Below are 27,373 nucleotides of genomic sequence, written 5' to 3' on the forward strand. Positions count from 1 at the left end.
ACCGTGCTCAATCTACTGGATTTCAGCACGACGTGCACGCAAAGGCCACAAAAGATACCAAAATTTACACTCGATGTTAGACTACTCCAACCATATTCCCTTTATTTCATTCTCTTTTCGATTTTCTTCTCCGTTCCTATTCCCTTTATTTTCTCTCATCTCCAACAGTTTCACTTCGAAGGGAATCGCGAAGAGAACGGAGAGAATCCTGTTCTGAAAGAAATGACCCTAAGAATCCCGTCGTGAAGGAAAACCGTTGGGAGCGCTGAAGTGAATAAAAATCCCTTTACGACGAGAATCTAGACCGCGAAAGGAAGCTGTTAGGTTTGATCTTAGGATCCACTATCCGGCAAACGTCCGTACGATCACGGAAAACTGTGTCCGTAAACCCTATATTTTTAATAAGTGTGCTCGTTACAGACATTGTTCGGATGTTTTCACTTTGGTACATCACTGGTACTTACCATGGATAGATTAAGCGAGCAAGCTCCGGTAAAAAAACCTGCGCACGGTAATTATATTGCTCGCGCTGTGCTTGTTGGTTCATTGTTGGCTGTGGTTTTTGCTTCATTGTTGGCTGTGGGAGCAGCAACAACATCATTAGTGTTTAAAGGTCTTAATGAATCTTAATACGGGTCTCACATGTACTGATTTAATTTAAGATCTATTTTTTTACATATATAACTCAGACCGAACTTTAAGATAGATCTCACTCGAAAATAAAAAAATTATTATTGACGGCTTCGATTCGTTCTATTTAACAGGTAATAGAGAGAAGAATAAATATAAAACAATATTTTATTGCTTAAGATTTTATATAAGCTTAAATACTAGTCATAACAATATGAATTTTAAAACTTTCTTTTATACTCACTCCAATTTTAAATATACGACGCTTTGATCAAAATCCGATTAAATTTTTAAAACTTTGACCTTCAAAGATTCTAAATATTTGTTTTGAAAATATAAAAATCACACGTGTAGATTTATGTTAAAAATATTTTTATAATATTATTTTTTAGTTTTTTAAAATAAATATTTTAAAAATTATTGATAATCAAAATTTTAAAATTTTGACCGACTTTTAATCAAACGTCGTATATTTAAAATCGGAGGTACGGGTACCCTAACGACACATTGTCAAGTGCTATGGTAGGGTCCACGTACGACAGAGATTGACCGGATCTTACAGCTTTGGTAAGGGATAACAAAATTACTCTAATCCTATTCAGCACAGGTTGTACAAAATTTATACGTGCGGTCCTCGTTACACGGGCCCACCTGTCAGTAAACCCTGCTCTATGAGCTGGGAGCCTGGGACAAGATTGGATGAATGCTTCGGGTCTGCACAGTGGATCCAGAAGAACTGGGGGCACGGGGAGCACAATTGAGAGCAGTAAAAAGAGTTTTCACTGGCTCTGCCAGTAAACAAACATTCACCAGTTGAACTTGGAGTTCGTTTTTTTTTTTTGCACAATGGCAGTAGTATATGTTTTGCACAATGGCAGAGATTGAACTTGTTAGACAATAGGCTCAAAACAATATATATATATATATATATATATATATATATATATATATCACTGTTGCGTCACCCTCGATTATTGTATATATATATATATATATATCACTGTTGCGTCACCCTTGATTATTGCAGTCATCCTTACGTCATCCACAAGTTACGACTAAGAAAATAGTTAGTGTGACACGTATAGTTAAGTTACGATCACCTGATAAAAATCATATAATATACTATAGTTTATTATTACGTCACCCTCAATTACAACTAAGAAAAATAGTCAGTTACGATGACACATATAGTTGAGTTACAATCACATGACAGAGTCATTTACGACCGTAACTATACTAATTTTAGAATTGTAAATGTGTGTACACAGAGGTGAACAAGTTATAATCATATGAGAAAAGTGTATAATTACAACTAGAGAAGTTATTGAGTTATAAACATATATATTATAGCAATTGACATATCTTGTGAATCACAACTATACTGTTTTTAAGATCGTAACTGAGGATATATACAGAGGTAAACAAGTTATGATCAAACGATAAAATTACATAATTACGACTAGAAAAGATACCGAATTATGATCATATATATTTATATTAACTGACATATCTTGTAGATTACAACTATAATACTTTTAAAATTATAACTGAGATAGATACAAAGACGAACTATATTACATTTAGACACATAATAGTATATAGTGTATATATATACACACACAAAAGTAGCAATGCATTCGAATTTACGCTCAGAAAAATGAACTAGCGCTGGTCATTCAATTAGGATATCATTCTTGGAATATATTTGCTTCATCCACAAGCTGGAGCACATGTAGAAATTAGAGCGTAACCACAGCAGCAACAAACAGAGGGAATCCATCCTGACGAGAAAGAAAGCCGTCGCTTGTGCTCCTAGCTTTTCATGCACAAACACTTGAAAGACACCTTTCTTTCGTTCATGGCTTCATGCTTCTATTATTTCCAAAAAAAAAGGCGGTTGCTAAAGGCCAGTGAGACAGTGACACTCTATATAAATGGTCACTTCCCGACTACAATAACCGAAGAGATCATTGTCCTATCTCAATTAGTGAGCTTCTGGGGCACAAAAATGGAGGTCACTAGCCATACAAGCACAAGACACGCGTATGTAAATGGAGAGATGAGCTTAAGTCTCATTTGGAACGCAAGCATTTCACAAGAAACCAATTCAACTCAATTTGTTTATGCAACATCCGAGGCCAAAGGAGGTGTCACCACGTCACTGGTACCAGCGGACCTAGCTGGAATATCTAAGATCATCGTAACTATATTCTCTTTATTTTATTTCCTTTTCCTCTTCATTCTTATTCTCTTTATTTTCTGTTATCTTCAACAGTTTTCTTTCGAAATAATTCGTGAAAGAAAAAAAGAGAATACCTGTCCTAAAGGGAATAACCTTAAAAATTCTTTCGTGACGAGAACTATGAAGAGAAATCATTACAAGACTGAAGGAACGAAAATTTAATTATGAAATTTTTTTTAAACCCTAACGAAAATCGATTGAAAATGATCTAAACCCGACTCAAACCAGAGAAGAAACTACAATTAATGACTAAAAATCAGTCACAACCCGGAAGAGTAACAGAAAAAATATGAGGAATTGAGGAAATTCTTACCCGTATTTCCTCCTTGGAGATGAGGAGCTCACACACCACGTCAGCTAATAGCGCGAACAGGAGAGAAATCATGTGCACAATTCAAGCCGTTCATCACATGGTCTGCTGCCAGTGATAGAGCAAAGCTGGCAGGTTTGTGAAGCTGAACAGTAAACACACGAGCTATCTTTTCCATGTCTCCCCGACATGACTAATTTACGCTTGAGATTAAAATCCCAGCAACACACAGTTGGGACATCATGCTCTTTTTACTCTATTGGATTTTTAAGAGTATGAGCCTAATTTACGCTTGAGATTAAAATCCCAGTAACACGCAGTCGGGACATTATTATGCTCTTTTTTACTCTATTGGACTTTTAAGAGTATTGACTCGTATACAATGGCGGATACAAGGCCACCAATAGCTAGATTCTTCTTCCTACTTCTCTTCTTTTATCTTCAATGTCTAAAAATTGAGAGACCGGCTCGACCCTGCTCATATAGTAGTTAGCAGTCATGCATGAACTGTAATAGTGTGAGGAATCAGGAGGAGATAAATTACGGTATTTAGAAACTAATGACTTTAAAATTTTATAAGATAAAAATATCTTAATTCCTATTTAAATATACTCTATATTTATTCAATATATTTACTCTGCCGTTTAAGAGGATTGTAAACTATTTTAGCAAGGTAAATTATAGGAAAGTAAATACGGAAATGTAAATAAGGTAGAGTGACAAACTCGACACAAATGATTTTTATCCTGTGGTATTGATAGTATGAATGCCACTCCTAACTCACGTTGGAGCTCCACCAAAAATATGCTCTCGGTTAGCATCCGGTTATAACTCTTGAGCCACTAAGTCACTAAAACAAGGTCTTAAACCGGATGAGCCACTAAGCTACTAAGGTAAAGTCTCACCACTAGCCTCTCTTTTGGTCATTTGTTGCCGTGATCACTTTGGAACTTGAGTCACCAAGGTAAGAGTCTCCGTGTCCCCGTACACGTATTTTGCTACTGCTCTAACCAAATCGGATGGTCAACAAGTTACCAGTGAGTCACAAAGACTTTATGACGCTGATGTACCTCTCGGTACACGGTTGGATCACTCTTGGATCCACTCTCTAGGTTGCAACACCTAGCAACACTTTTGTCTAGGCCTAATAGTATTGATCACTCTCTAATTATGTGCTAAATTATCTTGGATGAACACTTTAAACACTCTGATGGCTTGAATGTCTTCTCAAGTGTATCTGGTTTTCTTTGGACTCCAGCAGCATGCCACAACTTTAAATGACCAAGTGAAGAGGTATTTATAGCCTCAAACCCGCTAACTAGCCGTTTTCCCAACAGTTCAGAAAAGCTGTTAACACCAGATGATCCGGTGAGAATAATAATACTAACACCGGATCATGCGGTGAGTACAACTTCAGAAACTAGCTGTTGAAACTTCACTTAATGCCTCTGTGAACATCAGACACTCCAGTGTACCTTCAAATCTATCACCGAACCTTTCGGTGAGTTATCTTAAGCCATTCGAGCCTTTGCAGTCTCTCTGTGTAAAATATTCTGGTGCATTCATCCTCAGAGCACCGGACCTTTCGATGGGTTCTTCTTCATTCTTTAACACTTGCAGTCGCCTCTGCAATCTGGTGTGCACAAACCAAGCATCGAACCATCTGGTGGATTGATCTTCAGTCTTCTGCACTTGCATTATTCTCTACAGGAAATACGCCGGCGTTACCCAGTGCAGAAATACTCCGTTGGTCTCATGTCCTATTCACTGGACTATCCGGTGAGGCTATTAGTCTCTAGACACCATGCTCCAGTGAGTGCAAACTTCTCTGTACTGGATCATCTGGTGAGACAAATCTTTCTGAGACTTTTCTAATTTAATCAAATTTTATCCCGACTACGGTGTCTTATTAATGTATTACATTGATAAAATCTACTAACACATATACTTAATAAACATATTAATTTTAATAGCTATATTATCATTAATTATCAAAATTATAATTATAATTTAATAGAGCTATTTTTATTACAGGTAGTTACTTACAGTATGGTTTTAAAAAAATAGTTGCTCAAAGTTGCTGCCCAGCTACAACACGCATGTCTTTTGACAGAGACGTATCCCGAACAAATCACTCTCAAGTTTAATTTACAGAACCAACTTCGTGCTATTTATTCCGATCTTATCCCGTACGTCCTACTAATTCTACGCACCATTATTGCAAGAAAAAAACAAACAAATCACCTAGCTGGCAAGAACATGATTAGGTCACCTGGTCTACTGACATAGCTTCAAAGCACCTTCATTTTCTCCGGATCAGCATCCATGGAAATGCATAGCCATGGTCTAGGCTGTACTTATCCCAGAGCTTTTCCTGTGAGCGCGTCCAAATGATAGCCCGAGCATTTTGTTATATACAAAGAGAGAGAGGAAGAGGACATCCTGACTAACAGGTCATATTAGGATATGACGTCGGAGGGAATATTTTTTAACCTTAGTCCATCGCGTTACCAGTCCTTAGCTCGTATGGTCAGCACGAGGCTTGCGTGACAATCTGTCTTGCGATTTAATGTGATCCCACGACTAATTCTTACTGGTCGCGATGCGTCTAGACCTAACCTGTCTAATCATATTTATTGATATTTACTCAAGTATTTTCCTTCCCAAGGCTTCTCCTCCAGTGAACAAAATCGTGGCTGACGCAGATGAGAAGTACCCCGTTCCGTAGGGGAAGACCCTCTCTATAGTGAGGGAAGCATGATGGCGGCCGGCTCCAACCCTGTGAGCATGACCTTGAGATTGTCTGCCCCCTGGGGCACCACAGCAAGTGGAGCCAGCGTCAGAGGCGATTCAACCCTTGCCAAATCCTCCAAAATCATCTGCCTTCCCGACAAAGAATTGGAGGAGGACGCCATGATCCATAAGAAGAGTTGTCTTCTTGCCTTGCAAAAAGCATCGATGGGTGGTTGGATGGGTAAGCTCCTGCTTTTATAGCTCGACCAGCCATTAATTCACACCTGGGGTGGAAGGCAGAGCAACTACAAGGAATATCCCTGATCCTACCATTTAATACCCAGGGGCTCATGGCCGCTTATCGATCAAAACCGTGCATGCGTGGCTGCCTCTGGACACCAATACCTTAGTTTTTTTATACACATCTCATCATGACACCCCACTCCCAGAAGTACTGAGGAACCTCAACCGGTGCGGCATCCAAATCGCTTGAAATCCAAGGGGGGCACGCATGGGGGACCGTAAGTCCCTCGGGCGCGGCGACAATCAATCTCTCTCTCTCTCTCTCTGGACGCTTAACCTTCCCACGAGATGTGAAGTTTAGAGTCAAACTCTAAAATCTAACAGCATCGACGATAACTCTCTGGGTGGACTATGATCCCTTGAGGCCCAAATGGTGCAACCAGACCTGACCATGACCACGAGGAAGTTTGGGGGCTACTGTTGGAGAATTAAGTAAGGGGGCATCCTGGCTAATGGGCCCCACGTGGGACATGGCGTCCGACGGAGGATATTTCATGAACCCTAACCCATTGTGTGATCAGCCTTTGGCTCGCACGACCAGCTTGAGACTTGCATGATCAGCCTCCTTGCGATTTATTGTGATCCTGCGACCAGCCCTTACTAGTCGCAGGGCATACATACCTTACTTATCTAGTTACATTTATTGATATCTACTCAAGTATTTTCCTTCTCAAGACTCCTCCTCCTGTGAAAAAGTCATGGCTGGCACAGATGGGTAGTGCCCTGTTCCATAGTATTAATTGCTATGGAGTGGGGTGTTGCGGACCGACTTAGCATCACACGACAGATGGGACAGGGTCTGCAGAATGACTAGACAAGTAGCAGGTGGACTCACGGAAGGTTGGGACGGAATGACTTGGCATATGAGCTTGCGGTGCATGACTGGGGGATAGGTAGGGCTACCGAGGTAAGGTAAGAGTGGAGGCGTCCAAGAGGATGGGACGGACCCTACAGTACCGCTGGTGCAAGGTGTGGCATGCACGCTTTGCGTGATGATGGTATGAGAAAAGTACATCTAACCAGGTATGGATCAATGGAAAAGGGTCCACTTATAAGTTTTCATTCTCTTGTATGTAAAGAGGAGAATGTGTCTAGCAAAGGGGGACTCATCGGTAACCAGTTCACAAACACTGATAATAGACTACATAGGACGTAAGGTTGTTATCCTTCCAGAGGCCTAAACCTAGATTACCCCTATGTTCTTGAGTTCATCACAAACACATGCACACCACAAGTTATTCACGCATCCATCGACCAGTACACCCCGAAATCATTGTTAGGGACTAACCCTTGATAGTTGGCGCGCCAGGTAGGGAGCACGTTTTTGTGTTTTAGTAAGTGTTGGAGATTAGATTGGGCTAGACCCACGTACACATAATACCTCTCTTACATTTTTATTCTTGCTTCGTGTAAAAAGGTTAATCCGGAGGTGTTATGTTTGGAGAGCAAAAGCTTATAAATTGATCCTAACCTATTTAAAGTATCAAGATAGTACTAAACCCACCATACCGAAAAAATTGGACCACATAGGGTAAAACCAGAAACACTAATGGGCCAGGGTATACACCCTCGGCAGGTTGCAGCGAGAGTTGGCTATGATACCATGTATAACACCACCTCTAAAATTTTCTTACAGACCAACCCACATATGGACGGGTCCATATATGCATAACACATCTCTTACACTTTTGTCCTCACTTCGTGTAAAAGGATCGACCCGGAGGTACTATATTTAGAGCATGAAGGCTTATATATTAGCCCAATCTATTTAAATTACCAAGATGATACTAAATTCATCACATAAAAAACTTAAACCGCACAGATCAAAATTAAAAACACTAATAAGTGAAGATATTACATAGTCAGGAAGCAATATTCCTAAAAATTGTACCTAGGACCGTACAGGCATCTCCAGTCACCAACTGAACCTGCAAGCTCTAATCTAATACTCTCTCCGATTACAAATGTAGGTCGTTTTAGACTTGTGCACAAGGATTAAAAAAGTAGATCAAATGACCTTATTGTCCTTTATTTATTCTGCATTGAAAAAGATAACTCATTCATTTGTGAGAGTGGTATCATTTATTAAACAAGGGCAAGAATGGAACAAAAGAGAAAAAAGTGCATAGAAATTCGAGAACGACTTATATTTAAAGAATAGTTGAGAAGACTAAAACGACCTACATTTTCAATCAGAGGGAGTACAATGTTAAGGCCCCAAGTTTCATTCACCAACACCCCACCATCAACACAAACAAGATATTTTGGTCGTCATTGTTATCGAAAAAAAAAGATCAGTACCTCTCCAGTTTTGTGAAGAATTTTGGACCCATGAAAAACGGAATTTGTGTTTGCAGCAATTCTCGAATTCCCCTTAGCCTCCAAATAGAGAGCTCCCTGATGCAGTAAGTATCTAAGGTCTACACTGCATCATTACACACTACGTGAAAAAGGACATAAGTGACGAGTGATAACCCTCATAGGTGATCGACTCGTCACCTCGAACGTGTCACTGATGAGTTGCTATAGGTGACGGTACCTGTCACCTATATGGTCATAGGTGACGGATCACAACTTGACCCGTCACTAATGAATATCATAGGTGAAGGGTCATAACAGTGATCCATCACCTATAATTAAATATAAGTGACGGGTTGTAACAGTGATTCGTCACTTATGACTGATGAATGTGTTTCGCTTTTTTAGACATGAAAAAGTCAAAAAAAATCACCCGAGAGCCACTTAATACAGGGCTCATCGTATATGCCTAATTCACATTATTTTCAAATATATTTTGGTCTTTGCATTTTGTGAGACTAGAACCCGCGCCTAAGACCTCGTGCGTGACTCTCTTATCACCTCAGCTATCACGTGCTTATGATAGAAACCGGTTATATTATCCCTTTAACCTTCATTATCGAAAGTCATAGGTGACGAGTCATAACCGTGATCCATCACTTATATAAGTCATAGGTGACGGGTCACAGTTATGACCCGTCACCGATGATATTTTTCCCGAAATATTGACACAGAGTGCTTTTAGTAAAAAAGTATAACTTTTGCATATAGACTCTTATTTCGATATTTTTTTTTACTCTACCGACATTTATAGAAAAAAGTTACATCTATTTCTCCCCAATTTTTTTGGGTTCGGAGAAATTTTCGAGGCTAAAAATGGCTTGTCAGATTAAGTTATTGAAAGGACAATGATGTCGCCTAGAGGGGGGGGGTGAATAGACGTTTTACAAAAAATTTATCCCCTTTTACCGTTGGCCTAAACTTGCAGCGGAATATAAATTAATGGATTTTTCACAAGTGAAAAACCTAAATATACTAGGCTCAACTAGTGCACAATCACCCTAAATAAGTGTGGAAATTACAATCCTAAGGTGACAAAAATTACTATAATCTAGCGAGAGATATGCAATAAAACTTAAATTGAAAAAGGCTGAAAACACTGTTCATATAACTGAAATTACTGTTCACCGGATAAGGCCGGAGTCTCCGGGTTGTACAGATCCGGAAACTTTGGTAAAGTCTGAATTCTCTGGGTTCTGTACAGAACTGAGCTCGAAGCTGAATATAAAGGATGGGTAGAGAGTTCTAGCTCAAACCAAGTGATATCGTGTGTTCCCGGAGATGATTCCAAGTAGATCCACGGAGAACATACACTCAAATACACACAAACAAGTAGATCGAGCAATATGCACAAAGATTTGAACAAGAACTCAAAAGTAAAGAAACAAGAGAGGAGACACAAGATTTGTTTCCCGAAATTCGGATTCACCACCGTGAATCCTACGTCTCCGTTGAGTAAGCTCCAACGAGCCGGGTCTCTTTCAACCGCTTTCCTCCATCCACTCTTGATTTCTTCCCTTGCGGAGGCGAAATCGAGCCCTTCACAAACTTTCCCGCGGCTCACCACAAGCACGGGAGCTCACCGGCGACACCTAGCCGGCTAGGAGGCTTCTCCTCCAAGAGTAACAAACGCAATCAAACTTCTTGCCGAGAACTCAAGTGCTAAGAATGGATTTAGCTCACTTGCACTCAATCTTCCAATCTCTCAACCTAACTCACTTTTCTTCTCAAATCACACACTAGAATGGAGTGGGATGGAGTTCTTTTGGCTCTAAAAAGTATTTCTTTCGTGCCCTTGCAGTTGCCCCAAAGGATGGGGTGAGTGGGGTATAAATAGCCCACTTCAAAAAACTAGCCATTAGGCTCTTTTCTGGATTTTACCGGAATATCTGGCCTACACCGGAGTCTCCGGCCACTCCAGGTACCGGAGAATCCGGTCTTCACCGGAGTCTCCGAGTACAGCACAGCTGACCTCTGAAAAACGGTGATAACTTTTGATCCCAAAGTCCGATTTCGACGATTTTAGACTCTATGGAAAGCTTATTCAGAGGGCTATACATCCCAACTGAATTCATGACCTAAAACATATAGGATCAAATTAGGAATACTCCAAAACCTATTTTGGACACTTCCACACTTTCCGCTCCGACTCTTAACAACAAACTCTCACTTTGGATTTGGTTGGAAAATCTTGAGCACTGAGACGTGACAATTAGCTCACGTTGCATCCCTCTTAATAGTGCGGCATACCTATACTCAAATTCAAAGATAAAACTCATTTGAACCACTTTGAGCATTTAAAAACTTTCAAGTACCGCTTATTTCTTTCAAACCTTGAGGGTTGCTAACTTCCATATATTCTTCACTTGATTCATCATATGATTGATGTGAATCATCCATAACTTCTCATGGTCTCGCACGGTCCATGGACGTAAAGCCTTTACTTGCTCTTCACTACCGCCTTGGTCCTTCAGCGCCAAGCCATTTGCTTGCCCTTCACCACGGATGGTCCATCGCAGCCGAGTCTTACTTGCCCTTCACCGTCTTGCCATAGAAAACCACTTTGTATTCGACATCTTCAAGGAATTCATTTTATCAAATATGGAGTCCACTCTTGTTCTTCACTCTTGGCATATATGATTTCAATTCAACTTATGTCTTCTTATGGATCATAACCCCAACTCACTCTCAAGTATAAAGCACATGGGTTAGTCTATAAAACCTAAATGACAATATTTAAACTTTAAGTTACTTGATCTCCACAAGTAACTTATTAACCTTCATGCATATTGTCAATCTTCATATAGAACCAAACCCCACTCATTCTTAAACACATAGCATACGGATTAGTCCATAAAACTCTATTAACAAGTCATACCTTTAGTTACTTGATAAAACTCGTCTGAACGACTTTGAGCATTTGAAAACTTTCAAGTACCGCTTCTTTCTTTCAAACCTTGAGGGTTGCCAACTTCCATATATTCTTCACTACATCTCTTCTTGATTCTTCATATGATTGAATTGAATCATCCATAGCTTCCCATGACCTCACACGGTCCATCAGCGTAAAGCCTTCACTCACTCTTCACCACCGTCTTGGTCCTTCGGCGCCAAGCCATTTGCTTGCCTTTCACCATGGATATTCCATCGCAGCCAAGTCTTGCTTGCCCTTCACCGTCTTGCCATAGAAAACCACTTTGTATTCGACATCTTCAAGGAATTCATTTTATCAAATATGGAGTCCACTCTTGTTCTTCACCCTTGGCATATATGATTTCAATTCAACTTATGCCTTCTTATGGATCCTAACCTCAACTCACTCTCAAGCACAAAGCACATGGGTTAGTCCATAAAACCTAAATGACAATATTTATACCTTAAGTTACTTGATCTCCACAAGTAACTTATTAGCCTTCATGCATATTGTCAATTTTCATATAGAACCTAACCCCACTCATTCTTAAACACATAGCACACGGGTTAGTCCATAAAACTCTATTGACAAGCATACCTTTAGTTACTTGATCTCCACAAGTAACTTAGCCTTCAAGCTTATTGCCAGTCTTATTGAGCTTCTTCTTCTTCTTCTTCTTCTTCTTATGAGCATTACTAAAATCTCAATGACTTTTGATGCAATTCTTTGAACTCATGGCATTTCTCAAAGAATCCATGCTTCATCATTTATGCATCTCCTATGGAACAACCTAATAGCAAATCTCAATATGATTGCTAGTCTATAAGCATTGTCATCACTTACCCGAGCATCACCTAGAGCTTATTCATCTTGATGCATTTTCAATCTCCCCATTTACTTAGAGCTCATGCATATCTCTTATCTATGCATCACCTATGGAACAACCTACTAACAAACTCAACACCATTGTTAGTCTATAGGTATCGTCATTAATTACCAAAACCACACATAGGGGCTAGATGCACTTTCAGTTATCACCCCCGAAAGTTTCTACACCGTTTTCGGAATACGTATTTGTGTCTATAGTTGCCAACCCTTACATCAAACTTGAGCAAAATTGTACAATAATTCCTATTCCAGTGCTACTAAGGTGAAAAAATAAGAGAAAAATAATAAAATAATTTTTTTAGCATCATATTATATATATATATATATATATATATATATATATATATATTCACAAGGCTATATATTATATATATATACACACACCCCTGATGAATAGAGAAAAATAGCATAGAATACACATATATATGAGTATATATTTATACCACTATACATATATACACACACGGCATAAACCAGGAGTACATGCAGCACCACATGAAATGATAGCTCTATGTATTGATCAAGTCATTGGTGACGAGTCAAAACTTGATCTGTCACTGATGATTAGCTAGGATGACCCGTCACTGATGAGTTAGTTATTGGTGACGGGTCAAATTGTGACCCATCACCAATGTCTGACTAGGAAGACCCGTCACTTATGAGTCGTAATAGATGTCAGATCACAACTATGATCCGTCACCTACGACTGACCTAAGATGACTTGACACTTACATCATCAATAACGAGTCATATTATGACACACTAGTAGAAAAGTGATTTGTACAGACAGTTCGGAAACCCCGTGCGAGACACTTTTTTGAACCGTCTGTACTAAGTTTTTTGAGCTAAAAAATCTAAAAATATTTTTCCTACCCACACCAGCCCCCTATATTATTATGTAGGAGCGATCGGAAGTCACACGATTTTTCACGCAAAATACCACGAGTGCGTTTTCTTGGAGTCGAACCCGCAACCTCTAACCTCGCGCGAACCTTACTTACCGTCTCTTCTGTCATTCATTGCTGACCATTGTATGAAAATAATCTATATAAGATATATACTCAAAATGAGTGGGACATTATTAGTACAGACGGTTCTTATGTGAAATCGTATGTACTAATACTGCTAATAGTACAGACGGTTCTAATTTGGAACCGTTTGTAAAAAAAAGAACAGTACAAATGGTTTTAAACTAGAATCGTCTGTACTATTAGCATAGACAGTTGTAGTTTGTAACCGTTTGTACTGTAGTATTCCACTTTGTTACAACTGTTTGTTGCTATTTTCTTAGATGATTTTAGTTTGAAGCCATCTGTGATACCTTTTGTATAGGTGACCTATAAATCTGTCTGTACAGGGACATTTTATTAAATAGATTCTGTAGCAGTGACAGTTTAAACGGTAAAAAAAAAAAGCCTCTAATAGACACACTTTTATCACTTGCCCGTGAAGCAAGCAGGGGAGGGGCTACCGGCCTAGCTATTTATGTTGAAAAATTGGACACGAGAGGCACTATATTTTATGTGAAAAAATCCTCTAACACACGGAGGTAAAAACCATATGAGTTAAATCTCTACTACGAGGTTACATAGTACAAATTATAAGCATGCTCATATTTATAGGCGTCTAATAAGATGTATTCTATTAAGACACTAATTAAAATTTGAGACATTATCCCACAATTTCGTCAGTGCATCTCTCTAGGTTCCAAAGGAGAGACTGATGGTGCCCTAGCACGTGCTACTCCGTGCCTTTTCTATGGTCCATGAGGCCACTGATGTGCCGAGGTTGTAGCAGCAACTGAGGAATGTGAGAGCTACATTTCAGCTGTGGCAGCAAATGATTTGTTTTGGCAAGAGGAAATTAGATTAGGATCTGCAAGCTAACGAGCCTGCTGCTGCTATCAAAAGATATAACCATGGATCGTGAAAATGGAAAGAGGGAAAAGGCTATATGTCTGCAGGGTAAAATTTCTGAAGTTGGATATATACATTTAGACACAGATAGATGTTTTTTTTTTATAAATGAAGCTTTATAGACTATTATGATCACATCAAGATATATAATACAAACTCAAAGAATTCACTTTCAATTTCTATATAACTCGAATGCACATAGTCAAAGACACGTATAGATATGGGACGATGCGAATGGAAATGGAAGTGATCATAGCAGAACAACATGAATAAACCAAGTCATCATGCTCATTAGTATAGAGATGGAAACGCACGTACCTTTCTGGAGACTGGAGTATACTCAACCTCTTGACTCTTTGGGGAAAATCAGAAATGGCATATCTGATGAAAGTAAACCTGGGAAAGGTAAGTGTGATAAAATTTCAGTGACCTTGGTAATTGCTCGCGGTAATAATTAAAGGATGAAACGTTTTCACTATACTAGAACAGGGGCACAGAGATCACATGCGATGGCACGGGATGAGGTCCCCCACTTGTCTCTCCACCTCTTCAGCACGGCTGCACCACCTTGGACCTTGTGTCCTTGCCCATACAAATTTCTGACAAGAGGGGACAAAAATTACATAACACCAACCAATCAGATTATAAGATAGGCATCACGATAATCTGAGGAATGCAGATGATAACAACCACAACACAATGTCGATTCATCATCATCATCATATATATATGTGTTTCTAAGTTCTGACTAAAACCCACACTTCCCTGTGAAACATGATAAAAAAAATTCTGTCCTCAGAGAGTTCCCTTGCCTTCGCAAAGACAGAGAATTCCTGGGGAAAAGGTTTCGAGTTTTACAGCCGTATTATCTGTTTTTGAACCAAGATTAATAGCGACGGGATAAGGAGTAACAGATCGTAGCAAAGAAAACGTCGAGCATGCCTCTACTCAGAAATAGATATGGCAGCGAGTACAGCTGTGTAATACATCACACATGGAAGGTCTCCGGTCTTCACCATAGCTGAAATTGACAAGATGATAGATTCATTTTCTTGTACTGTCCTCTGAGAGAGAGGTGAGCGAAGGAGGGCGAGTACTTGCAACTGAATAACTGTGCTGCATACTTGGGGCGCTGTCACTCATCCCGTAGCAACAATAGACCTTGTCATTTCCAATCAGGAAGACATCCGTCTTCAATTAAAATACGGAATGTTGTTGTTAGTATATATGAGCTTAGCTCATTACATATGAGATATGGATTGTTAGAATATATAGGCTTAGCTTATTATATTTGAGTTAATTCTAAATAAATCTTAAAAACCATGCTAAGTGGAGTTGGATGTGTATCTTTTAGTCCTAATTTGTTAGTGGAGATGGAGGGAGATCAACTTATAAAGAATTCTATCTTCCCCTGCCGCATATGAGATATGGATTGTTAGAATATATACACACTTTGATTTTCTGATACAATCTTTAAAAACTGAAGATGATGGATGAAGCATGGTGTGATGTGCCAAGTGATATGGAGATAATGGCATCGTCATATTTTTAGGAAGTATACACAAAAGATCCTACCTTGCAGCCGGAGTCAGTGTTGCAGCTGATTGGAGCTAAGGTGACAGAGGAGATGAATAATATACCGTGTAAGGAATTCATGGAGAAAGAAGTTTCTGATGCTCTATTTCAGATCGATTCTATAAAGGCACCAGGGTTGGATGGATTCCCAGCTAGGTTTTACCAACGAAATTGGGGAACTATAAAAGATGGAGTAATGGCTGCAATTCTAGCTTTTTTCAGGGATGGTGTTATGCCAGCTAGCGTGAATGAGACAACAATTGTATTAATCCCGAAAATACCACAGCTGGAAAGTCTAAAAGATTTCCGTCTGATCAGTTTGTGTAATGTTTTATACCAGATTGTGTCAAAGTGTCCTGTGAATCAATTAAGACTGCTTCTAGAGAAGATTGTATCAGAAAATCAAAGTGTGTTCATCCCTGGCCACTTGATTTCTGATAATGCCATTGTGGCTTTTGAATGTCTGCACTTTATCTAGCATGACAGTGATCCGGAGGATTCATACTATGCGTACAAGTTGGACCTTTCGAAGGCTTATGATCGGGTTGATTGGGAATTTCTAGAAAAATCAATGCTAAAGTTAGGGTTTTCAGAATAGTGGACGAGATGGGTCATGCAATGTGTAACTAATGTGAGCTATTTAGTGAAGTTTAATGCCCGACTATTACAGAGCTTCAAACCCTCAAGGGGGCTACGTCAAGGTGACCCAATGTCTCCTTTCTTATTTCTTTTTGTCACTGATTCTTTGTTGGCTTTTATTCAAGATGCTACCGCCCCTTCGGTATCTCACCTATTATTTGTAGCCGACACTCTTTTGTTTTTCAAGGCTGCTCCTGATCAAGCAGAGGTTATTCGAAGTGTCATTGGAAGGTATGCAGTGAGCACAGGGCAACTTATTAACCCATCAAAGTGCTCATTTGTTTTTGGGAATTCATGTCTAGAGGAAGTACAACAGGAAGTTAAAGCTGTGTTGGAGGTTACACAAGCTGGCTTTGAAGCTAAGTACTTAGGGCTTTCTGTGCCAAAATGGAGGATGAATAGGGGAAAGTATCAAACTCAACAAGCTAAATTGAGTAAAAGATTAGTGGACTGGGGAGAGAAATATATATCCAATGGGGGTAAGGAGGTATTAATCAAATCGGTGGCGCAAGCTTTGCCCACATATGTTATGAGTGTGTTTAAGTTACCTCTGGCAGTTTGTGATGATCTAACAAACATGATGAGAAGTTATTGGTGGGGCATGGAGAACGAAAAACACAGGACGCATTGGATTGCATGGGATAAAATGATCCTCCCAAAGAACCTTGGTGGTCTTGGCTTCCGTGATATGCGTCTCTTCAATCAAGCTTTGCTTGCTCGTCAGGCTTGGCGACTACTAGAAAGGTCAGAGAGTTTATGTGCCAGATTGTTAAAGGCTAAATACTACATGAATGGAAATTTGGTGGACAAGGTGTTCAGAGGTAGTCCATTTGCGGTTTGGAAAGGTATAGAACATGGCCTGGAATTGCTGAAGAAGGGGGTTATTTGGAGAATCGGGAATGGCTGTACCATTCGTGTGTGGAGGGATTCATGGATTCCTTGAGGTTTATCTCATCGTCCTATCTTTGTTCAGGGCCGATGTAAATTTACCTGAGTTGCTTGTTTCCTTGACGATAATGGTATGTGGAAAAGAGACTTGTTGAGAAAATACTTTTTAACTGAAGACGTTGATCTGATTATGAAGATAAGAACCTTGACAAGACATGATGAAGATTTTCTGGCTTAGCACCCAGAGAAATCTGGTATTTTTACAGTTAAAAGTGCATATCATTTAGCTGTGTCAGAAATGGTTAAAGATAACACAGTGAAGAGAAGACATGTCGGTGCTTCAAGCTCATGACCATCAGGGGAGCGTCCTGACTGGAATCTTATCTGGCAAACCCCGGAACCATAGAAGATGAAAGTTTGTTCGTGGAGACTATTGTCGGATGGGTTGCCGACTATGCTAAACAAGAAACGCCATCATATTGAAAGGGTTGGCTCATGTCCATGCTGTGTAATGAATGATGAAAACACCTTCCACGCTATGATAATCTGTCATAATGCATATAACTTGTGAAAAACAATGGCTGAAGTGGGGGAATTGCTGGCAATAGATGACATTGTGTATACTGGTCCAGAATGGCTATTTGATGTGCTACGCAATATTCCAATAGAACAGAGATGCAGAGTTCTGATCTTAATCTGGAGGATTTAGTAGTTAAGGAATGACACAGTTCATGATAAGCAGAATCCACCAATTGAGGCAACTAGAAGATACTTGTCCAGCTATGCTGAAACATAATTCATTATCCAAAAATGATGAGAGAGATGTCATCAAGGGAAAGCATGTGATCGGACAGAACTATGATGGTCAAAGGGATATGAGGCATGAAAATACTACTGCCCAGCTGTGGCCTTGCCCAGAGACTGATCAAGTGGCTGTTTCGACTGACGGTTCCTTCTCTGATGGAAGTGCAGGTATTGGTGTCATAATACGGAATTCAGGTGGTGATGTACTTATGTCGTCCTGGCGCTTCATTGATCGATGCAATGACGCTCTTGAAGCGGAGGTCTAGGCTGCTCTTGAAGGAATCAAGCTTGCTCTGCAACATACCAACAAGCGAATAGTCCTCCAATCTAACTGCGCGGTGTTGTTGAGGGCCTTAGAGAGCTCGGAGCTGGATCGAGCTGAAGTTGGCTTTCTCATCAAGGATCTAAAGCAATGGATTCAAGGAGATCAAGAGCTTTTACTCGCGAAGGTTGATCGTAAACAAAATAGGGTTGCAGATTTGTTAGCAAATTTTGCAAGGGTGAACCGAAGTACAAATATTTTGTTACTTCGGGCCCTAGAATGTGTACTTGCAACTGTTGCTACATATTGTAATCCTGTTCTTGAGTAACAGAAGCTCTCTTTTCCCCCCGGAAAAAAAGTGTGATGCTGAGTTACAACGAACAGAACATTCAACGTAGAAAATGTAATCAAAATTCTTCCAAATGTACAACTAAACATCCAGATTCGTTTAATAGTGTTAAAGGCTTCTTGTTGCAATTTTTGACCGACGAACTGACTAGAACAAGTGTGCTACTGAGTTACGCCTGTTGGCACATCTGAGAAATGATTAATGAAGACAGAACATTCAAATGGACGATAGAATCAAGTTCATATATTTCCAGAGCCTAGCAAACATCCGCGAAAATTTCAACATATGATGTCCCTTTGCCCAGTGCCCCTACTCCAGATATGTTGACATCACCTAAATTTCACCAGGATGCAAGGCATACTGCTAATTTATAGCGATTACATTAATCAAATTTGAATAAATTTTTCAACAGGGTATAACTCATTTTAGTGACCACATTACACGAAATTGAATCATCATACCGTACTCTAAAGAGATCGCTAGAAAGCTAGAACGGATTGTTTCAATGCCTTTCAAGTTGACCCTATGGAAATCCATCTGGATAGTCATCGCTGATTCTAATTTTGTGTCGATTTGGATGAGTGCTCCAGATCATTCAGACTCCAACCACTGAACAAATCATGCTCCCATGAACTCGTACAGGTGTACGCGGAACCCGTTCTGGATGCCGTCATCCTCGTCCGACGAGGAGAGGTACGGTAGCGTACGTGGTGAACGCCGAGACGACGATCGTGTGCCGGCCGTTCGTGCGTCGTTCGTCGCTGCTGCGGGTGTGATGCCGTCGTATAGGCGTGTGGCGTACATTGCAAATGCCAAAAACGCTTTGCCGCCAAATATCATCCGGACAGTAATAATCTGATTTCAAAAGGTAGTGGATGCACATAGAATTGCAAAATATAGCAGCAGCATCAACAGCGACAACAACAGTAATAGTATCAGATGACTGGTGCAGCTCAAATGAGCGCAGCCAGGTTGTTAACTGAATCATTTTGTTATTACTTTCATGTATCACAGTGACATGAACAAAATGCGCGAGTCCCTCTGACGTCTGCCAGAAATCCTCAAGAAAAATGGGATGGGATCATCGGCCACAGTTGCAGCAAACCTGATCATGAAGGATCAATGTTGCAAAACCGCTTCAAACAGGAAATGGCACCGTATCAGTAAATTCTCTGGACATACCTCCCAACTAACGAAAAAGAAAAAGAAAACCATGGAGGTGCCAATGCTTTCTTATTAGAATTACAAAATTGGTAACTTTTGTACGGGCTGGCCATCGAGCAACTGAGCCCCAAGTTGCATCAAGTATTTTCTTTTCTTGAGCAGCATTCGCCACAAAGAATTCTTCAAAACAAGATAAAGCACCATCTTTCATTTACAATAGCAGTCTCCTAATGTCACTGAAATTCAATGCCAGCTCCGTGAAAAACCTGCCTGCTCCGTCGTACGGTGAAATTCAAAAGAAGAGATTAGTAATACTGAAAACGAATATAAAGCGAAAAGAGAATAATATTGAAAACAAATACAATGGGAATAAAAGAAAATCAATACCTCCTACTTGCCCATCAAATACACGATGATCAGCAGACAGTGTCAAGCTCATTTTTGTAATTGCAGCAGCCTTCTCAGTTCCTGGACAAAGTCACATGAATTAAAAATATGTCTGCAATTGCTCTATGCAGGAAGGCACAATGTCAAGAAAATATACCATCACTGTCCACAATGGGCTCAACAACCTTGTTACCTCTACCAACAGCAAGAATGCCAGACTGACAGAAAGACATGAACAGGAATCATCAGTACAAATTCGAAGGATCCCATTACTGCGGAAGACAAGGAGTGTGAGGGAGGGAGCGACCTGTGGAGGATTAATGATTGCACAGAAATGGTCCACTGGGTACATCCCAAGATTTGAGATACTGGATAAGCATGAGACATTAAAATGTCAATATGGAATTTCAACAATGGGCAGAATTCCCTGAAGAACAATGACAAATGGGCAGAAGTCACTTGCCTGAAAGTTCCCCCTTGAAATTCATTAGGTGCAAGCTTCCCAGCTCTTGCCTTTTCAGCCAGCTGCTTAACCTGAGTGATTAGGAACGGACAAAACCATAAATGATTCATAAAAGTTGAAATTCTTTTAAACGTGGAAAGCCAAATTTCTAAGAAAAGCGTTGACCTTTTTTTTTTTTTTTTGCAATTTTAGTGCTTATGCGAGTTTGATGGTTGTTGATGGCAAGAGCTACATGTACATGACTATGATAAGCTGATAATACCATGTTAAAAAACTGCCAGAACACTCTGGCATACAAACATACTGCTGAAGAACTTCAGTGAACTTTGGAGGCATTTTCATACCTCTGAGGATATTGCTGATATAGTCTTTTGATCTGCATTCCGTACTATTGGAGTCATTAGGCCCTAGAATAGCAAAGATCATCATTAGAGGCACCGGAGGTACACTAATAGTAACTTCTGTGGACTCTATCACCATACCTTCTCTGTAGCAACAGCAATAGATACATCAACTGAATCACACTTTTGGGCTTCTTCCTTCTCATTGTTCCAGTAAGCTGACAATTGATGAAAAAACATAAGATTTCCAAAAGTGGAGACTGAAGAGAGCTACCTATACTGGTCTAAACAAACAAAGCACTCTACAGAGCCCAATGTGTGTAACCGAACATTTTCAATTAATGTAGCTGGAGAACAACAAAAAATGAAAACCATACTGTACGGTCAATTCCAGAAGAAAAAAAGGACAGGCGGCTGTTCAGCTATGTTAAGAGAAGTAAACAGGATAGGGAAACATTTGTAGTAGTAGTAGTATTTTAGTTGGAATCTGACAAAGCATGCCCCACCAGTCAAACCTCCAGCCTGTGCTTGCTGCTTGCCATTTGCACTACGCTTGTCAAGTGTACGAATATACATTAGAAACTACCACTCCCTCAATAGAAGTCGAAGTATTCCTAAAGAAACAAGTAGCCAGGGTTCAGACACTGGACCTGGGGTTACATGGACCAAACTTGCAGAGATGACCATCACAGCAGCCTAGTACTTGTACTGTTGTGCAAGAAGACAGCAATATATATAAGCTTTACAATGGGCCATGGTCTAACCACTAAACTGCTCGTCCGGTGAACAGAAAGCTTGAGCAGGTCAGTGACTATCCTAATTTTAATACTACGGCACAAACTCTAGCACCCTGAAAAGACAAATTCTAACATCGTACCATTGTGGAACTGATCAGATTCAGCTTATGGGAATTCTATACTATGCAAATCTAATGTAAAACTAGCTTCGATTCACCGTGCTGAGCTGGCAGTAGCTCATAGTATTTCAAAAGCGGCGTATCATGCGGAAACTCCCTTCTTGGTTTGCAAAGTCCATCATGGACAGTGCAATCAGAATGGGAATGAATCAATGAATCATGTTCTCCAGCGATGCTATTGGTGATAACTTCCCTAAAGAGAACACTGCCATGTACCTAGGGACACCACACAATTAGCTTCCTATGATCAGATGGAAATCCCTCAGTTGCTCTGGCATGTCATTGTGAAGTTCATATGTGTACACCAAGCAGGATTTGCATGTGATACATCGGACATAAAAATAAAATTTAGTTCCACCTCATCTTAAAAACAGAGACCTAATTTGATATTTGCTTAATTCTTTAGGAATTACCATTTGCTTCAGGAACATTCCGTAAGGCAATTGCCACAGCTTTTATGATGATATCATTTACTGAAACTTTAATGCCATGTTGTTCTGCAATAAAATAAATCATGAGTAAAGAAGGCCTTTCTTGTTAGCTGATCAATGAAAATATCGAATAAAAGGAGATAAATAACACACCTTTCAGTTCATTCCTGAAAGCGAGCAAGGGATCCAGTACAACATCTGACAACAATGTAACACATATTATTATGTCAACAACATCATGAAAATAACATGTGCATGGAATGAATACAAACCTTTGGATAGGTATAAATGTGGAGTCGTCTGTTTTGATTCGAGCAACCTTTTTGCAATAACCTGCATGATACCAAAAAAAAAAATGACACTTCTAGTGGAAGTTCCCTTTTTATTGAGCTGCAGTCCTTCAGTTTCTTAGGGAAGTTCCCTTTTTATTGAGAATCTAAAGCATCCTTCCACAAGTGTTTTCTTGGAAACAGACTTCTAGCGGAAGCAAAGCTCCCAAAAGAACAAGACCTAAATATGGGAGCTGAGTTTTAGCCAATATTGATGTTTTAGATAGGCTGAAAGATTCACTAGAAAACAAAAACCTCCTGTAGCCCTACAAAGAATCAATAATGTGTATTGCTCCAAACAAAGCCAACCAAAACTCATAAGGTGAAGTGTGAAGGTTTCTGTTGTAGCACTTAGCTTAGGTTGGATTTTGAGTTCATCACATGCATAAGGTAATAAAAAAGAAAAAACGATCATAATATCTACAGACATTAATAGAGTCAAATAGAGTACCTTGCGCATCTGGCTATTCGGGATATCTTCATATGTATCAGTCTTTTGTGAAGTAATGGCTGGTTGAGCTTGGGCATCACGAGTTGGCTGGGACGAAGGTGTGGCTGGAGCCTTCTTTTCTTTGGTTGAACTTGAACTGGCACCTGACTTCAATGCAGCCAGAACATCCCCTTTCAGAAGGGTGCCACGGGGCCCTGATGCTCTCAGTGACGACTTATCCAGTCCATGTTCCTTGATAAGTAACTTAGCTGCCGGGCTGATTCGGCTCACTACTGAGCTTTGTTGAGACACATTAGCTACATTACTTTGTGGTGCACTTTCTGTTGACTGCTCCTCCATTTGTTCATCTCCAAAGGAGGTATCAGCGGGTATACTTTTGATGTCCTCAAGGTCTTCAACCTTCGAATGGACAACCAGCAGTTAGTACAAAAAATTGCTTATACATGTTGTCACTAAGAAATGGTGACACTTAAAATGGATTTTTAAGTGCAATAAAAAAACCATCAGTCATGGAGCTATACCGTGACAGCAATGGGTTGCCCAACCTGAACATCCTTTGAACCTTCGGGTGCCAAAATCTTGGCCAGATACCTGAAGCATTAAAGGGGTTAGGCCAAACAAAAAAAAAGGTGTGCGCAAATAAAAAATGACCAAACAAAAAATAGATAAAGACAAAAAAAACTTAAAATGAAACCATAACGATGTTGTTGTCTAGCATGCCAGACTCTAACTTAAAACTTACACATTGTCATGTAATTTCCAAATAATGGGATAGACTTAACAGTTGCACAAGAATTACTGGAACCTTCTTCTGCACATTTTTTTAGAGCTTAGGCCAATCTAAGTATTTGATGCAGAATGGCAAAGTTAATCAGGTGAAAGAAATAAGTATGGCATATTACACTTCGTTTGACTTGGAACAATACATTGACCAAAACTGTATGAATGAACTATCAGCAAGGTTTAAATAAATCCACTAAATCATTAATGAATTCTTTCAGTTAAAAGGAATGAACAGGGAGGTTACAAGAATGAAAACATAGAGGTAACTTCGGAGCTAAAAAATAATGAGCAAGTTTCATTAAATTTGGATGGCAATCTGTCCCTACAGCATTCTAATGAATGGGAATTATAATGAATAACACTCATTCATAGCGACAATCCATTATATTACAGCATATTTTGTAGCATCTCTGAATACTTGGGACTATAATCATAGTTACAGAGCAAAGTATTTGAGAGATATTAACAGCATTTTAGAAAATGCCATGTGGAGAGTCAACAATATTGATTTAAACTAAACAATATTGTCCAGGACATTACCCCTCTTCAAGACTTTCAAATTCAAGAGTGGCCTTATCAGTTTCTATCTCACATATCACATCACCAACCTCTATCTGCAAACAATATATAATGTTTAAGATACAATACTCAGAACTACCGTAATAAGTAATAAGTGACAAAAGAGGTAAGGAACTCTGTATTGATAATAGGCAATTATGATTGTATCATGAAGTATTCCATAGCAGAAGCCTCACCTTGTCTCCTTCCTGTTTTCTCCATTTCGCAATGTTACCTTGATTCTAATGAAAACTATATCAGAGTAACGAAAAATGTAGAAAGGGAAAAAAACACAAAGCAGGCAACATGTAATGCTACGATAAATGTTTTAAGCCTTTACCATAGTAGGAGACAGTGCAGGCATCCCAACCACTAGATATGGAGGAAGCCCTGCAAATAGATAAGAACAGAAGAACAGAATAATGATACAAAGGATATTGAAAAATAATACTGCTGTGATATCATTATGTGCTACCAGAACATTTCATACATGTTTTTGGTGACAATTAAATGCAACTTGCAAATATGAAAAAGTTAATAAACAAAAGAAATTAGTAGCACACGTAATTAGTCTACAAATGGATGTGCTTCATTGGCAAAACATTCTTACAATAACAAGACTTGCTTATGAAAAGTTAATAAAGAAAGAAATTAGTAGCACACGTAATTAGTCTACAAATGGATGTGCTTCATTGGCCAAACATTCTTACAATAACAAGACTTGCTTGGGATACTTCTCTTGACTTGGAACTGTTTGTGGTAACTTATTGTTACCATAGAAAATTAACAATACTGCTTAATAATTTAAGTGAGATTCTTTCCTTGTTCGGCAACTTAGATTGCAGAACAATCAAGAAACATAATAAAACCGCATGAGACTTGATAATTCCACAAGATTTAAGCTATTAATATATATATTTGACACTTTCTGTTGATGGGAATGAATAGATGAATTTCAAAGACGTATGTGATACCAAAGCTATAGAGTAAGAGTCAACAAGCTATGGAATATTTGTTGATTTGTTTATCTACAAGACTATAATATATCATATTAACAATGTGAGCCATGACATTATACCTGTTGATGAGAACCAACGGCCTGGCAAGGGAACCTGCAATAAGGATGCTACATAAGTAACAATTTGATGAAGAAAAATGATTAATCTATTGACGAACCTTGTAATGACCACCCAATGATGCTAGAAGTGACGGCCTGGAAAGAAATAATACTTTAGAAAAAATGTACAAGACAAAGCTACAGGTGATCACAAAAAAAACACTTGAAGCCTTTGGCAATACTTCCTGAAACACATACTAAAAATTCATCACCTTATTCCAACAAAATTCAATTGTTAAATAATTAAAGCATGTCATTTTCACATGTGTGAATCCACATTAACAGTTAAGAAGTTAACCCTAGTGTCAAAAATAGATGCTGGCATCGAGACCGTGGACTGGCAAACAACTTCACAACAGATGAAAACTGAACAATGCCTGTGACAAATTATCCAATATTATACCTCAATGAAGAACATCTGCCAGACTCTACGAAGGAACCCCTTGCACGTGCCAAGCTGCGGGGGATCAACATCAGAAAATCGTTGCACGAATTCATCCATTCATCGGTAACATCCATCATCTAACACCTTACCCGACCAGAAGCGCACGGATGTTTGCCATCGTCCCAAGCAAAAGCCTCCGCACCAAATGATCCCTACCGCCAAATTAACAAAATGTATTACAGAAGATAAAGGATAGCAGACAGGGGCGGAATTCACTTGGGTCATGGGAGCTCAGTTGAGCCTCCAAAATTTTTGGAGCAATCCTAATCGAACCATGGATGGATGGATTAGGGAGGGTAGCACTACGAACAATTAATCGACTCTGATGGAGAGAAACAAGGGTTTGAGCCTGATCGAGAACAAAACCAAACCCTCCCGTCGAACAGAGGAATCGATCCCATCCAAGCAAACAAGGGTTACTAACCAACCAACACAGGAAGGAAACAGTTCTCACCCGGACGGATCTCCACGCCCACTACTCCGTGGAGGAGCGAGCCGGACTCTGGCAGGCCGCGCGTGCTTCGGTGGACGAAGACCTCGAGGGCGCGGCGGCGGCGGCGCCGTCCAGGAGGGGGTTTGGCGGCGCCGGATTCGGGATCAGATGGCACCCACCCGTGGGACGAAGATGAACAGGGAAGCCTGCAGGGGAGCAGGTTCGGTTGACGACCGGAGGTTGCCGACTGTGTTATCCTGGCCGTCCAAAAACAACCGACGTCTACGATTTCTTAGAAAAATAGAGTAATATAACTACACTCAAATCGAGCACGAATTTCATTTGTCTTTGTCCATGTACAATAATACTATGAATGTATGAAACAATATTCCCACTTTTCTTTTGTCATATTTTGGTTGGCACTCAAATGAAAGTGAAAAAATATAGAGGAAAACTGCCATAGTGTCAGTACGCGTGGCGTTTCATTTTTAGAACAAAAGAGAATAGTTGTATGAAAATTTATTCATAGATGTTGATGGATAGTCAGCTCTCCTCTCTCTTTCTTTTTCCCTTCTTCGGACGCTAGACTGTGCTTATACAGTATTCTTACCGCTGTTTTCGGCGGTTTGTTCTTTTTTATAAATAAAATCTTCAACAGTGTAGGCTTCCCTCACTATTTTCAGTTTAAAAAAAATTGGAACAAGATGACAAGAACCATGTGCGCTATATTTTCAAACATCGGGC

At 39.6% G+C, this 27,373-nt stretch overlaps 1 protein-coding gene across 1 annotated transcript; it reads right to left on the reverse strand.

Annotated features, from left to right (window-relative positions):
• Positions 1–19,743: 19,743 nt before the first annotated feature.
• LOC133915204 (dihydrolipoyllysine-residue acetyltransferase component 1 of pyruvate dehydrogenase complex, mitochondrial-like) lies at positions 19,744–26,848 on the reverse strand. The gene is made up of 20 exons (XM_062358276.1): positions 26,651–26,848; positions 26,286–26,348; positions 26,155–26,208; positions 25,811–25,847; positions 25,713–25,746; positions 24,975–25,024; positions 24,832–24,876; positions 24,617–24,690; positions 23,815–23,884; positions 23,294–23,692; positions 22,786–22,846; positions 22,667–22,711; positions 22,496–22,579; positions 21,308–21,384; positions 21,170–21,232; positions 20,826–20,896; positions 20,670–20,730; positions 20,520–20,580; positions 20,363–20,443; positions 19,744–20,245 (listed from the first exon to the last, which is right to left on the reverse strand). The coding sequence occupies exons 2-20, from the start codon at positions 26,312–26,314 to the stop codon at positions 20,187–20,189; spliced, it is 1,455 nt and encodes a 484-aa protein (XP_062214260.1). The 5' UTR covers positions 26,315–26,348; positions 26,651–26,848; the 3' UTR covers positions 19,744–20,186.
• Between the last annotated feature and the right edge of the window lie 525 nt (positions 26,849–27,373).

This window comes from Phragmites australis, chromosome 4 (genome assembly GCF_958298935.1).
Source record: "Phragmites australis chromosome 4, lpPhrAust1.1, whole genome shotgun sequence".
Taxonomy (NCBI): domain Eukaryota; kingdom Viridiplantae; phylum Streptophyta; class Magnoliopsida; order Poales; family Poaceae; genus Phragmites; species Phragmites australis.